We start from the raw sequence: 16,669 nt of genomic DNA on the forward strand, positions 1-16,669 counted from the left end.
AAAAAAAAAAAAAAAAAGAAAAAGAAAAGCTTGCATGTTTTGCAGTGCTAGACATCAAACACCCGTGTCTTAAATATACTGGTCAAGTACTCTAACACTAAGCTCCACCCCAGCCCCAACTCACCCACTTGATACCTCTTATTCTGTTTGTTTGTGTGTTTATTTTTGAGACAAGGTCTCACATAGTCCAGGATGGCTCACTCACTCGCTTGCTTTATTAAAATCTTATAATTCATTTCATTTATGTATTTAATGTGCATAACTGGGGGGAAGGGGTTGCCTTGAGTGTGCCATGGCACACCATATGGAGGGCAGAGAATAACGTCTAGGAAGTCAGTGCTCTCCTATTACCAGTGGGTCCCTGGAATGGAATTCAGATCGTTAGGCTTGGATGTAGGCACCTTTTACCCAGTGAACCATCTCATCAGCTCATTATTTAATTTTTGAGAAAGAGTTTCATGTGGCCCAAGCTAGACTCAAACTACCTCTGTAGCCAAGGATGACCTTGGCTTTCTGATCTTCCTGTGTCCACCTCCTAGATGCTATGATTACAGGTGTAGCCACCACACCAAATTTCAGTGCTGGAAACAGAACCCAGGGCTTCATCATGCTGGGCAGGCTCTACCAAATGAACTACATCCCTAGCCCTCATTCTTTTTAAACGGAACAATCATCACCTCTCCACATTCCTCTCTTTTTCAATCCTCCTACTTATTAGGAACTAAACAATTGTATCCTGTGCTACTACTTGTTTTTGCAGTGAGGGTGGTGGTTTGAATAGGTTTGGCCCTCACAGACTCATGTGTTTGAATGCTTGGCCCACAGGGAGGGGAACTACTAGGAGGTGTGGCCTTGTGGGAGGGGGTGTGTCACTGTGGGGGTGGGCTTTGAAGTCTCCCAGGCTTAAGCTCTGCCTAGTGTAGAATTCCAGTCTCCTCCTGGCTGCCTGATGATCCAGATATAGAACTCTCTGGGTTTCTCTAGCACCATGTCTGCCTGCATGCTGCTATGCTTCCTGCCATGATGATAACGGACTGAACCTCTGAAACTGTAAGCCAGTCCCAGAGAAATGTTTTTCTTTCTAAGAGTCGCCTTGGTCATGGTATCTCTTCACAGCAATGGAAACCCTAACCAAGACAGGATCAAACCTAGACCTTAGGAAATTGAAGCAAGCTCCCTAAAAATGAGCTATACCTCCAATCCAGGAACTATATTTTAAGCATATAATAATTTTCCTTTTAATAACATTCTTCTTTTATACTAATTCTCTGACTCAGAAACTATTATTCTTCATGTCCTAATTTCTAAATAAAACTTTTCTTTTTTTAACCAGTATTTATTTTTAATTCTTGTGCCCAGGCGGAGGTATAGAGTCCAGTCGCCCTGAGACTGGCAGAGCTATTGTTTCTCTTGAGCTGAACACTGGGCAGTCTTAGCCCTAGAGGCGTTGTCATAGACGGTGGCAAAGCTAATCAGGCCTAGCCTTAACTAAAATACCTACATCTTGTTTTAATTATTTTTATGTGTATGTGTACTGTGCCTCATGTCTGTGCACTATGTGCATGGTCTGGTACCTATGGAAGCCAGAAGAGCGTACCAGATCCCCTGAAGGTGGAGTTACAGGAATTTTGAGTGGCCCAAAGTAGGCGCTGGCAACCAAAGTTTGATTCTCTGGAAGAACAACAGTAAGCATTCTCAACCACTGACCCATCCCCCCAGACACCACTTTTAATTCCTCTCATTTGTTTTGTTTTTGTTGTTGTTACTGTTGTTGCTTTTCAAGACAAGGTTTCTCTGTGTTGCCCTGGCTGTCTTGGAATTCCCTATAAACCAGGCTGGCCTTGAAGTCACATAAAATAACTTTTTTCAGATACTGAAACCAAAATCATCAAACTACATCCCCAAACCCTAAAAGAAAATCACTTCTGAACAAGAAAAGGAAGGAACCTGTTTTCAGGATGCTCCCCTGCTGCTGCATGGAGCTGCTACTGTACTTCTTGACAAAATGAGAAAGGGAGGGGAAAAAGAAAAGCAAAGAGAATGAGAGAAAGGAAGCAGGAAGGAGAAGTCAAAGGAAAGAGGAAAGGGAGGAGAGGAGAAGATGGAGGAGGGAAGGGGGGATGTGAAAGGGAGTGGAGGAGTTGGGGAGAGGAAGAACAGGGCAGAAAGGTGAACAGAGAGGGACGAGGGAAGGAAAGAAATCCAAATGAATATTAGTAAATTAAATTTTAATAAGAGTCTATGAGAAAAAAATAGTTTGTTCTGCCAACTAACAGAATAATCTGTTAATTCATAAAGAATACTATTACCATAGCAACTAATATCTCAATATTTTAGAGTATTCTTCTGCACACAACTATAAAAAAAAATAGCTAAAAGGTATTCCTGTCAAGCATGGTAAGGTTGACACACACCTACAATCTCAGGGTCTGAGATACAGAGACAGGAGTACGTGGTACTCCAAACCCTGTCACAAGCCAGGGCCAGGGAGGTCGACGGTCACAGCTGTTATGTTGGATGGTCAAACTGTCAACCTGCCTTCTAAATACTTATGATTATACCTACAGACTTATGTTGCTCTCAACTTTGGTCAGAAAAGCTTCTTTCTGCAGTGGACAACAGTTACTACAGAGACTCCTATCTACCAAGTTACAAGTAGAAGTGGCCATGAGTGCTCACTCAGCTGAGGATGAATCACCTCCATTACAGCTTAGAGGACTTTGCAGAAGAACAGGCACAAAGAGTGAGAGTTGGTAGATGAGGGAAGAGCTGGGAAACGCTGACTTCCGGGCATGGCATGGTTGCTGCACACAGCAACGCACAGCCCCTAGGACTTCCTCCACTGGACCTGCACAGATAGAGCCAGGCAAAATTCTAGCACAAATGGAGAAGAGGCTATTAGCAGTTGATGATGCTAAGGGGGAGGTCTCCTTTGCAGCTATAGCTACTGGAAGGTTACCCATACCCCAGAGAACCACCTCACAGCCATGCACAATGAACAGCACTGGTCAGACACAGGAGGCTGAGTTTTAATAACAAGCCAATAAAAGGAGAACATGAAGTGGTAAAGGTGATGACAGGAGGCATTTGGAGGGAAGTAGTAGTAGATGGATATAATCAAAATATACTGCACAAATGTATGGAATTTTCAGAAAATAAATTTAAAGCATTGTTTTAAAATAAAGTTGTTAAATATCAGGAAAAAAGAAAATGTGAGACCAGTCTGGACCATAAAAATGAAACCTTGAACCCAAAAAGACAAGAAATAGATAGACAGACAGACAGACAGAAAGATGGATGGACAACTCACTGGTGACACCTGCCTAGTTCACATGAGTGGGGTGGGGATTTCCGGTGTAGGCGTAGGACCTAGGTAAGCAGAAGAAGTAACCTGTGCAATTCCTAATTCGATGTGTTGACTACTCCTGAACTACGGTGCTCATAAACCTCAAATGGTCTCTGGCCATACAAATAATTACAACTACGGAAGAAAACTAGAACCCCTAATCTCAAATTGTCCTAAATACTGTTCCTTCAAGTTCATGCTGAGTCCTGACACAGTACGTGGGCTCTCCTCCTCCCTTTCCAAATCGGAACCTAGCTGGATAGCACCAAATGAAACCCGCTTCCACTCACCACTAGAACTTTCACAGAAACTTTGTGAGGCACAGGCAGGGGCCTTCTCAAGCTGCTGGCATGTGCGCTCTGATCCCAGCTGCTTGTCATCAGCCACTTGTGCATCTACAGTCACTGGGCTCTCTTTCTCTTGAACTTGGGGCTGCTGTGTCTCCTGATCGGGTGTGACAGGTTCGTCTCTCACTGAAGGCAAAGGAGGTTGTGGAGAGTCTTCTGTTACAGAGTCCTTTTCTGTGGTCTCTGCTTTTGAATCTCCATCACACTCTATACTCTTTTCTTCTGGAGTATCTAATCTATTCTCAGCACATGGTTCTTCCTCTGGAGCCACACCCTCCCAGGACTGGGAGTCAGAGCATTTCTCCACTCCCTCCAAAGGTTCACAGGAAACATCAACTCGAGGAGAGGGCTCCTTCACATCTACGATAACAACACTCGAGTCTTCAGAAGTAGCTTCTTCCCAGGTTTCTGGGTCCTTATGCTCTAATTCCTGGTCAAGTACTGGCAGTTTCTGGGGGGAGTCAATACTGATCACACTGGTTTCAACTTCCATAGCTTCTGGGCATTCCTCTTTGGGGGCTTCCTTCTGCAGACACAATGCCTCAGACTGAGTGTCAGTCAGAGAAAGGTGCAGTGGGATACTTTCCATCGGTTCTTCTTTGGGCTCCTCTCTGTGACTTCCACAGGGAGTCTCAGGGACTTCTTCTACTTCAGATCCCGAAAACCCTTCCTCTGGATGGTGTTCTTTAATTTCCATAGCTTCCTCCTGATCTAAGACACTGGAAAGTGCCTCCGAGCGGGTAGCTGGTGAAGGAACTGCCTGACTCCCAGAATCACAAGTGAGGTCGATGCAAACATCTTCAGCAACCGTGTCTTCTCTGCCTTTACAGTCAGCAGCTAAAACACCAACGTCACCTCTGTCCTCCGTTTCATCCTCTTTTGCTTTATCTACATTCTGACTCATTTCTGCCTGGTCGTCCTGCGATGGAGTCACCAGGACATTCTCACTGTCAGCAGGAAGTTTAGAATTGGTAACTGGAGACGAAGGTTCAGTATTGTCAATCTGTGTGTTCTCCCCGTCTTCCTCAGTCCTGGGAGAACCCAAGCTCTCCATCTTTGAGGACTGACTATACTCACTTGTAGAAAGCATCAGTTTGCAAGAATCCCCTGTCATGGAGAGACCAAGGTCATCAGTGAAATTCTTTGGTTCACTCTCTGAAGTCTTGGAACACTCAACAGTAAGAGATGAGCTATGCAAACCTCCACCTTTCTTCACATCATCTGATGGTTCTTCCATACTTGGTGATGGAATGAAAATGTCCTAAGGAAGAATGAAAAGAATCAAGCTATCAGCTGTCCATATCAAGTTTCTTTTATAGCTAATCCTTGAATTCATCTACATTTGTAAACCAATTAATCAAAAATTAAAGAACTCTAGCTAGAACTGTAATTCCAGAACTCCAAACATTACAAACATGCCTTCAATTGCACAAGTTATTCTGTTCAGTGTTTTTCTTATAAAACCCCTACTAAAGAATAACCACAGCCGGGCAGTGGTGGTGCACACCGTTAATTCCAGTACTTGGGAGGCAGAGGCAGGCGGATTTCTGAGTTCAAGGCCAGCCTGGTCTACAGAGTGAGTTCCAGGACAGCCAAGGTTATACAGAGAAACCCTGTCTCGAAAAACCAAAAAAACAAACAAACAAAACAAAACAAAAAGAATAAGCATAATCCAAAACAAAACCCTAAAAGTACTAACAGTACAGACTTTATCAAGTACAGGAAGATCCAAATTTAACTTCATCATCACACTATTAAAATTCTGTCTGTACTATGTAATAGACCCGACATACGCTTACAGAGCCATCTCTAATTTCACAAAGATGACTGTGAACTCATCCTGCTTCACTGGACCACTGTGAAACATCATAAAGCAGATGTTAAAATGCAAAGATACAGGGCTGAAGAGATGACTAGAGAGTGGTTAAAAACACTGGCTGCTCTTCCAGACGACTTAGGCTCATTTGTCAGCACCCATATAGCAGCTCACAACTGTCTCTAACTCCAACTTCAGGGGATCCAATAACCTCACAAGATGTGCCTGCAGCCAAAATGCCAATGCACATAAAGTAAAAATAAATAAATTTTTTAAAATGTAAAGATAGAAGACCATTAGTCAGCATAGAAATGTAATTAAAACCACAATAAGTCAGGCAATGGTAGCATACGCCTTTAGTCCCAGCACTCAGGAGGCAAAGGCAGGCAGGACAGCCTGAATCTACAGAGTGAATTTCAGGACAGCCAGGGTTTCACAAAGAAAAAAACCCTGTCGAAAGAAAGAAAGAAAGAAAGAAAGAAAGAAAGAAAGAAAGAAAGAAAGAAAGAAAGAAAGAAAGAAAGAAAGAAAGAAAGAAAGAAAGAAAGAAAGAAAGAAAGAAAGAAAGAAAGAGAGAGAAGGGAGGGAGGGAGAGAGAAAGAGAGGGAGAGAGGGGAGAGGGAGGAGAGAGGAAAGAGGGGAGAGAGGAGGAGGGAGGGAGAGAGAGGGAGAGGGGGAGAGAGGAGAGAGAGGGGAGAGAGAGAGAGAGAGAGGGAGAAGGAGAGAGAGGAGAGAGGGAGAGGAGAGGGAGAGAAAGAGAGCAAGAGGGAGGGAGGGATGCAGGGAGGGAGAGAGGGTGAGAGAGAGGGAGAGGGAGGGAGAGGGAGAAAGAGAAAGAGAGAGAGAAAGACAGACAGACAGACAGAGCAAGCAATAAAATGATTAAGGTTCTAAACACTCACAAAACCAAACACCAACAACTTCATGGACACCTGTAATCCTCACACACTGCCAGGAAAAAGCAAAACATAGCCACGGCAGGCAGCACCTCCTGATTAAACACGACTCCAGAATTTGGTGGAGTGCTTGCCTAACATACACAAAGCTGGCTCAGCACTCCTGAGGCAGAGGCAGAGGAATCAATCTTTGAGTTTTGAGGTCTACATAGAAAATTCTACACCATTCAGGAATACACAGCAAGACCCTGTCTTGAAAAAATAAAACAGCAACAACAAAAACCTACACAAAGCCCTGGGCACCTTGGAACAAACATTCTAATAATCCCAGAGCTTGGAAGGTAGATGTAGGCAGATTGATGTAAATTCCAGGCCAGCTTGATCTACAGTGAGTTCTAAACCATCTAGGGCTACAATGTATTAATACACACACCCATGCACACTATGCTGAGGCATACACCTTTAATCTCAGCATTTAGAAGGAAAGACAAAAGGATCTCTATGAGTTCAGGACCAGCCTAGTCTACATAGTGAGATCCAGGACAGCCAAGGATACACACCAAGAACTTGTCTCAAGCCGGGGGTGGTGGCACACGCCTTTAATCCCAGCACTCGGGAGGCAGAGGCAGAGGCAGGCGGATTTCTGAGTTCAAGGCCAGCCTGGTCTACAGAGTGAGTTCCAGGACAGCCAGGGCTACACAGAGAAACCCTGTCTCAAAAAACCAAAAAAAAAAAAAAAAAAAAAAAAAAAAACCAACCAACCAAAGAACTTGTCTCAAAATAAATAAAGTAGTAGTAGTAGTAATAATAATAATAAACGTGTGTGTGTGTGTGTGTGTGTGTGTGTGTAGAGAGAGAGAGAGAGAGTGAGTCTTCCAAAAGAAATACTTTTTGGAAGTCAGAGGTTAACTTTTAAGAGTCAGTCCTTTCTTCATTGTTGGCCTGGTGATCAAACTCAGGTTATCAGACTTTTGAGGCAAATACCACCGTCAACAAGCCATCCTGCTGCCACAATTGCTGTTTCTTTCTTTCTTTTTTATTTATTTTTTTATTTTTTTGAGGGATGGGAATAGGGTGAATGTTAAAATAGGATCTCATGTAGCCCAGGCTGACTCTGAATACCTGCTGTCCTGCCTCTACCATCCAGTGCTATACTTACAGACATGTGCTGCCATGCTTTGCTTTAAATTGACATGTTTTATTGCTTATTTTTAATTTCTTATTGCTGCATGTGTGTACAGACATAGTACATGCATATGACCATCTATCTGTACCATAGCACATGTGGTGGTCGGAACGATCCTCACGAGTCAGCTCTCTCTTTCCATCTTTAAAAATAACCTGTAGGCAGGGCTGGAAAGATGGCTCAGTGGTTAAGGGCACTGACTACTCTTCCAGAGAGAGTTCAATTCCCAGCAACCACATGGTGGCTCACAACCATCTGTGAAGGGATCCAATGCCTTCTGGTCGAACGCAGCTACAGTATACTCATAAAAAAAAAAAAATTAGGGGGTTATAGAGATGGCTCAGAAGAGCACCTCTCTGCTCTTCCAGAGGTCCTGAGTTCAAATCCCAGCAACCACATGGTGGCTTAGAGCCATTTATAATGAGATCTGGTGCCCTCTTTCTTCTGGTATGAAGACAGCTACAGTGTACTCATATATATAAAATAAATAAAAATTCAAAAAAAATTTAGGAATTTGACACATAATGAAAAATTTAGGGAACTCACAAATTAGAATGGTAGAGTCAACATCTACTTTATTTCTGAAACCCTGCTAATCAATGGTAAAGCACTTTTTCTAGCATATATAATTCTCAAAAAAGAAATACACACACACATATATGAATATATACATATATATTCATATTCATGCATGCACACACACACACATATATATACACATGCAATGCACATATACATACAAACATACATACACATACACACTTATATATATGTATATGTGGGGGTTGGGGGCAATCCACTTGACAGACAAGTGAAAGGTAATTGTTAGGCCAAACAAAAGAAGGCCAAGAAGTTACCAGGGTGATAACACCACACTACTCCCACGCCCCTCCAAAAGGACTTAGGACTTGGCAGCAAGATCAGACAATTTTAAAAGTGATGGTGAGGTTGCTGCTAAAAACAGGAGGAGGACTGCCTGGAAGTCTATTTAAGAAGCAGTTCAACTCCCATAACCTCTTTCCCTGCCCTTCTTCTGCCCAGGAGAAAATAAAACACAAAGCCCTGGATAGGAGGACAGGAGATGAGAGCACCATCCTGAAGCTAAAGGGATTCAAGAAACCCTACATACTGAGAGAAACCCACCCTGGTGCCTCATGTTTCATGTGTTTCATTTCAAACCTCCTTCCTTTAAAGGACTTCTGTACAATAGCAACCAGCCCTGTACCCAGCAGGCAGGAGATTAGACTTTCCTAGGGATCGGACCAACCCAAGATAATCAGGATTCTGACACCAGGGCACTCCTGACAAAATGCCCCAGGAGATCATATTCAGTAAATCTCAGAACAAGTAAGTCCTAACCATCAGCTTAGAACTGCTAAACCGGAGTTCTAATATTTCACTATTAATTATCAGCAAATAAGAAAAAGAAATGGTTCAATTCCCAGCACCCACATATTAGCTTACAACTATCTGTTACTCCAATATTGGAGGGCTGAACACCCTCATACTAATAGATTTACATTAAAAATAACAATGCACATAAAATAAAAATTTACAAAAGGAAAAAAAGAAAAGACAAGGGCCAGTAAGATGGCTCAGTAGATGTGGTGGTATGAATAAGAATGGTCCCCATAGACTTTAACTGCTTAGGCACCAGGGACAGGCACTATTTGAAAGGATTAGAAGGATTAGGAGGTATGGCTTTAGAGGAAGTATGTCACTGGGGGGTGGGATTTGAGGTTTTAAAAGCTCACATCAATCCCAATGTCTTTCTCTCTGACTGCAGATCAGAATGTAGCTCTCAGCTACTGTTCCAGTATGCTGACATGACATGGTGATAATTAACTAAACTGCTGAAACTGTAAGCAATCCCCCAGTTAAATGCTTTCTCTTATAATATCTGCCATGGTCATGGTGTCTTCACAGCAGTAGAACAATGACTAATACAAAAGGTAAAAGGCACTAACTTGTCAAGCCTGGTAACCATTTGGTTCCCAGACCCAAAAGTAGAAGAGAGAAGCAATACATTCAAATTGTCCTCTGCCCTCCAAGACATATTAGACCACACGTGTATGTGTACACACATATCACCAAACAAATTAAATGTAAGACATCAAACAAGGAGACGTAATTTACTTGCAAGAGTTCATGCCTAGCATGCATGAAGCCCTGGATTTGAACCCTAGCATTAATAAAACCACTCAACAAGCTGGTGTAATGCCACACACCTTTAATCTCCACACTTGCGAGGCAGAGGCCAGCCTGGTCTACACAGTGAGTCCTAGGGCAGCCAGAGCAAAGACATCCATCAACCCATATACAGTTAGCAAACCCAGACATTACTGTGGATGCCAACAAGTACTTGCTGACAAGAGCCTGATATAGTTGTCTCCTGAGTGGCTCTGCCAGAGCCTGACAAATACAGAAGTGGAGGCTCATAGCCATCCATTGAACTAAGCACAGGATCCCCAGTGGAAGAGCTAGAGAAAGGACCCAAGGAGCTGAAGGGGTTTGCAGCCCAATAAGAGGAACAACAATATGAACCAACCAGTACCCCTAGAGCTCCCAGGGACTAAACCACCAACCAAAGAGTACATAAGGAGAAACTCAAGGCTTCAGCTGCATATGTAGCAGAGGATGGCCTAGTCGGTCATCAATGAGAATGCTCTATGTCCCAGTGTAAGGGAATGCCAGGACAGGGAAGCAGGAGTGGGTGGGTTAGTGAGCAGGGGGAGGGGGGATGGAATATCGGGGTTTTCGGAAGAGAAATGAGTAAAGGGGATAAAATTTGAAATGTAAANAAAGAAAANAACTAATTAAAAAAAAAAAAAAAAGCCGGGCGTGGTGGCGCACGCCTTTAATCCCAGCACTCGGGAGGCAGAGGCAGGTGGATTTCTGAGTTCGAGAGTGAGCTCCAGTACAGCCAGGGCTACACAGAGAAACCCTGTCTCGAAAAACCAAAAAAAAAAAAAAAAAAAAAAAGGCTGGGCTAGAGAGATGGCTTAGTGGTTAAGAGCACTGACTGCTCTTCCAAAGGTCCTGAGTTCAAATCCCAGCAACCACATGGTGGCTCACAGCCATTCGTAACGAGATCTGATGCCCTGAAGAAGAGGAGAAGAGAAGAGAAGAGAAGAGAAGAGAAGAGAAGAGAAGAGAAGAGAAGAGAAGAGAAGAGAAGAGATGAGATTCAGCAAAACTGTGTGATGAAGAACATATTCCTCCGGGCGTGATGGAGCACGCCTTTAATCCCAGCACTCGGGAGGCAGAGGCAGGCGGATTTCTGAGTTCGAGAGTGAGCTCCAGTACAGCCAGGGCTACACAGAGAAACCCTGTCTCGAAAAAAACAAAAAACAAAAAAACAACATTCCAGCACTCAGGAGGTAGAGGCAGGATAATCAGAAGTTCCATGTCATCCTCAGTTACTACTATGTGATCTTACCTCAAAAAAAAAAAGGAAAGGAAAAAACAGTGTGGTTAAAGCAGTATATCCACTTCATTCACCCACCCAGTTGGTTTGACTCCCAACACTGGTATGGTGACACATGCCTGTAATCCTAACAGCTAGCAAACCAAGGCTGGAAGATGACAGGTAGAAGGCTAGCATGGGTTACAAAGCAAGACTCAGTCTCAAAAATCAACAAATAAGAACAGGTGCTCAGTAGCTGAGCATTTGCTCATCATGTTTAAGGCTCTGGATACAAGCCCCTGGCACCACTTAAATAAAGACACCATGAAAGCCTACTGAGAATAGTGACTGGTGGGGAAGAGAAAACTTGCCAAAAATTATTAAAGAGAAACATAGACTTAAGACAAAAATATTCAGAGAAAAAAAAAAAGACTTCAAGAATTAAAAACAAAAGCATAGAAATTAGTAATTCAGAGGAGTAAAATAGATGGTAAAACTCAGCAATTGCACCTACACTTTACATAAGAGAAACAAAACCCATCCTTATACAAGCCTGTGCATCAACCTTTGCAGCATGATTCACAGAGACAACAGAAGAGAAAGAACTGCAATGTCCAACTGATGAACTAAAGCGTAAATGTCGTATATACACAAACAGTATCAGTTACAATAAAATCATCTGAAATTTTGCTCCATGAAGTAACACAGATGAACCCTGAAATCATGCTGTCATAGTCTGTTCAGCTGTCAACCTGACACAATCCAGAGACATCTGAGGGTTCAGAGTACAAACACTGGGACAAAGAGAAAATCCTGTGAGATTACAGTAACAAAAAGTAAGTCACAAAAAACAAACAAACAAATAAACAAGCCAGGCGTGGTGGCAGATGCCTTTAATCCCAGCACTCGGAAGGCACAGGCAGACAGATTTCTGAGTTCAAGGCCAGCCTGGTCTACAGAGTGAGTTTCAGGACAGCCAGGGCTACACAGAGAAACCCTGTCTCGAGAGAAAAAAAAAAGTCACAGGACCCAAAGCAAGATCAGAGTGGCTTAGTGCTACTCAATAGAAGCACCAGAAATTCCAAGACAACAGCGAAATGCCTTCCAAACCTTTAAAGGTAAGTATTCCCAATCTATAATTCCACAACATTCAAATTATAAAATGAGCAAGAGGGTTAAAAAAGGCTCTTAGAAAATGTCCCCAACCAGCCTGAGGAACTAGAGTAGTGGTTCTCAACCTATGGGTTGTGATCCCTTTGGGGGTCAAATGATCCTTTCAGCGCTGGTGAGATGGCTCAGTGGGTAAGAGCACCCGACTGCTCTTCCGAAGGTCAGGAGTTCAAATCCCAGCAACCACATGGTGGCTCACAACCATCTGTAACGAGATCTGACTCCCTCTGGAGTGTCTGAGGACAGCTACAGTGTACTTACATATAATAAATAAATAAATAGATAAATCTTTAAAAAAAAATGATCCTTTCACAGGGTCACATATCAGATATTTAACATTAAAATTCATAACAGCAAAATTACTGTCATGAAATAGAAATGGAAAAAAATTTATGGTCAGGGGTCATTACAACATGAGGAACTGTATTTATGGTTTGCAGCATTAGAAAGGTTGAAAACCACTGACCTAAACCAAACAAGCCAGCAAGCAAAGGTGAGGTGTAGACCTGATGCCCAAAGCCATCCTCTAACCTCCATCTACACATGCAAGGATATACATGACAAACATACATGCATGCACAATAAATATAATTCTTTTCTTTTGGAGACAGAGTTTCTCTGTGTAGCCCTGGCTGTTCCTATATAGATATGTTGGTCTCAAACTCACAGGGTTCATGTCTCTGCCTCCCAAATGCTAGGATTAAAGGCAAGTGCTGCCCCCACCACCTGGCTTAGAATACTTTTTAAACATTGGTCTAGATATGTAGTTCTGTGGCAAATCACTTGCCTAGAATCTATACATCACTGACCCACAAAGTAAGAAGGGAAGGAAAAGCCGAGCGTGGTGGTGCACGCCTTTAATCCCAGCACTCAGCCTGGTCTACAAAGTAAGTTCCAGGACAGCCAGGGCTATACAGAGAAACCCTGTTTCGAAAAACCACAAAAAAAAAAAAAAAAAAAAAAAAAAGAAGGGAAGGAAAAGCAGCAGGAGATGGTAAGTCTTCCTGCAAAACTCACATGAGAGAACTCGGGCTGGGATGGGATGGGAAGAGAGCCAGGAGTGAAAACTGGCGTGCTCCGAGACACTGGTGTTGAGGCTTGCGGTGACACAGCAGGCTGAGACGGGAGAAGGGGTTTTTCTGTCTCCATTGCTTCGTCATCATGAAGCTTCTGGAAAGGCTCCCCTCCTGCAGGTATCACTGACATATCCATGGGCTCATCTGGTTCCACACAGAAAAAAATGAATTACAAAATCAGCACTCACCGATATTACTCATGCTCCAATACCACGAACAGCAATTATGTTACAGAAATTTCCATTCCAAAACACAATGTCCTAATTTTCAGGAACCTGAAACAACAGTAGGTTGTATCCCACCAGTCCCACCCTGTGGGAGGAGAAAGTGTATGAGTACACGCATGTGCACACATATGGCACTCAGAGAACAGCTTTCAGGAGTCGGTTCTCTCCTTCCACTGTGGGCTCCAGGGAGCAAACTCAGGTTGCCAGGCTTCCCAGCCAGGCATTTGTTAATCATGTCAGAAGCCCACATCTAATTTTAGACATAGATTAAAATGGTTTTCCATTTGAGAATGCCCACCCATCCATAAGAAATGTAAGTTACATCTCCTCTAAACACTCCCAGATTATCCTAGCTCATTTTCACATCTTCTGTAGGAATAGCCAGATCCATTTTTTCCTGTGTTTCTGTATGTGGTAGGCGTGCATGTATATGAATGTCTACATGTGTGTAGGTAGTGTCCATGTGGGGTGGTACCTATGGAAACCCTAGGTTGATGTGGAGAATCTTCCTTGATGAGTCTTCCTAACATTTCTAACCAGCGTGCTCCTGGGATCCCACCTTGACCTTCTCAAGGTAGATTTAGGAGCAGGTCCCCATGCTCTCCGAGCATTTACATGGGTTCTAGGGATCCCAACAGTAGTCCTCCTGTTTACACAGTAAGCACTTCAACTGCTGAGCCACCTCTGTCCCAGACCTTGAAAGCAATGAACTAGCTCATCACTCCAAGTCGATTATCTAAGTCTGTATGAAGTCATTATGCCTGCAGTAAATACTGCTAAGTGCAGAGATTGACACCAGTACAAATACAGAGCCACTAATGCCAATCAACATGGATTTATCTCAGAACCAAAACACTGACTCTAACACAACCTGCTCAAGAAAACACAGAAAACACTATCACTGTTCATGGAACTGGGAGATGGCGCAAAGGTTAAAAGTACAGACTACAGATCTTTCAAAGGACCCAGGTTCGATTCTCAACAGCCACATGACAGCTCACTGCCATCTGCAACTCCAGTTCCAGGGGATCAATCCTATCTTGGCATGCATACAAGTAGTGCACAAACACACATGCAGGCAAATTCCCATATAAATCTTCAAACCACGGTTTCTGCATGATACCTGCCTTAAGGCAACCAAGCCCATCCCCAGAGCCAGCCTAGGTAGCTACTTAATTCATCAGGCTTCTGACCCCATTTTTACAACTTGATCCCAACCAAACCAGTCAAAACCTACTTACTCCATTTAGCTCTCCCAGCTTACATTCATGTTACCAACTGCCTACAATGCAAACATCAGTGCCCTGGCTGCTGGCTTGGCCTCAACCTCACATACCAGACTGATGAGATTTTAAGGTCCAGTGCTACAAACTTTGATTTAGTTTAATAATCTAAGATAGATGACAAAACACATTTTGTCACAAACAGATCTAAAACACATTTGAGACTTCACAAACAGGGTGCACATGATTCAGGGTTACATGGGAAAAAAAGAAGAATGAATCAAATATATAATGATGCCAAGGACATATAAATACTTTTTCATATGCACAGAAAATGCTCTCCAAATACTAACTGTAATTAAATCTAGACTGTGACCCAGGGTAATTTTTATTTTCTTCACATTACTCTTATACCTCTTCCAAATTTTATATAGTGAATATTGATTATAAACAAGGAGAAGAAAAAACATTTTAATATAATTCTTTTTATATGTTCACATTATAGATAGAAAAATTAAGAAATTAACCAAATAATCTAAGAAGGGTTTTGTAGAATGAAATCTCATCATTCTGACTAAAGATGCCACGAATTATGCATACAGTTAGAATGCTATTGGTCTCTACACTATTTGTACCAATGCTACTGGTATCTACAACTGAGCAGACAAGCACAGAGAGAAGTCTGAGGCTAACCCTGCATGGTGGTACTCCTCGATACCCCTAGGACTCACTAGCACAGACAGCACACTGTCCCAGGAGAACATCTGACAAGTTAAAGCAAATGTTTCAGAGGCAAATGCCTGCGTTCAGATCCTAACTGTATTACTAGTTGTGAAATTTGTGACTTCATCCCTTCATATGCAACATGGGAATAAAACTCACATCTTTAATCCCAGTGCTGGGGAGGCAGAGGCAAGTGGATCTCTGAGTTCAGAGGCCAACCTGATCTACAGAGTTAAGATCTAGGACAGCCAGGGCTACACAGAGAAACCCTGACTCCAAAAAAAAAAAAAAAAAAAAAACCAAACAAACAAACAAAAACCCTTAACTACTGCTTGGGGTTTTTGTGTGGATTCTCTCGGGGGGTGGGGGGACAGAGAAATGGAAAGCAGCTCTTACAGCTCCTGGCATCAAAATGTATTTAATAATAATGTAAAATTATCCAGCCCTATTGATACATGAATAAAAAGAGCACTGAAGTATGGTGCTACAAAGCTAAAATCCTAGCACTCAGGAGGGAAAGGGAGAGGATCTTTAACTCTGTCTCAAACACAAAACAAAACAGAGGAAAAAGAAGAAACTGACAGAATTTACAGGAAAAACTTGGAAAAGACAGATGTTTAGAAATACATGGACATTTAGAAATCCACAGGCTAGGGATCTAGCTCTATGGGTAGACTGCTTGCCCACCATGCTCAAAGTCCAAGATCAGATCCCCAACATCATATAAAGCCAGGCACAGTGGCACACATCTGTAATTGTGTATTATACAATTATAATCGTATTACAATTGTATTTATATATGTATATATATAGTAGAGGGATATTTATTTATTTATAGTAAAGAGAGGTAGAAACTGGGGGATCCAATGTTCAAGGCACTCTCAGCTACAGAGGAGAGCCTAGGGTACATGAGACATCTCTGGGTTAAGGGGGATACTAAGTCCTCATAAGACAAAAGAAGTTAAAATGTTTATCAGCTCCTTCAAGGTACACTCCATTATCTTAATAATAACAAAAATAAAGAGCCCTAGAAATAACTGCTGGCTTTCTCTCACTTAGAAACATGCTAGCGTGTACCCGGAATGTACTTGGCAATTAATAGCAAATCCAGTACTTCCCCAAACTAATTTACTTGGGTTCAATTTTAAAAACAAAATATTTTCACCAGAGCATTTTTTTTTCTAAATTAAAATAGTAGATCTATGCTTAAAAAGCAAAGAGCCAGGGCCTAGCAAACACAGAAGTGGATGCTC

The 16,669-nt window shown here is 42.4% G+C and overlaps 1 protein-coding gene across 5 annotated transcripts in view; it reads right to left on the reverse strand.

Annotated features, from left to right (window-relative positions):
• The window catches only part of Tp53bp1 (tumor protein p53 binding protein 1), a 93,327-nt gene that overhangs the window by 33,800 nt on the left and 42,858 nt on the right, over nt 1-16,669 (reverse strand). For all 5 annotated transcript variants that reach the window (XM_029473427.1, XM_021156751.2, XM_029473425.1 and 2 more), the window contains 2 exons: nt 13,185-13,387; nt 3,637-4,954 (listed from right to left, as the gene is read on the reverse strand). In XM_029473427.1, coding sequence (XP_029329287.1) covers nt 3,637-4,954; nt 13,185-13,387 — 1,521 coding nt within the window. The remainder of the gene's footprint in view (nt 1-3,636; nt 4,955-13,184; nt 13,388-16,669) is intronic.

This window comes from Mus caroli, chromosome 2 (assembly GCF_900094665.2).
Source record: "Mus caroli chromosome 2, CAROLI_EIJ_v1.1, whole genome shotgun sequence".
Taxonomy (NCBI): domain Eukaryota; kingdom Metazoa; phylum Chordata; class Mammalia; order Rodentia; family Muridae; genus Mus; species Mus caroli.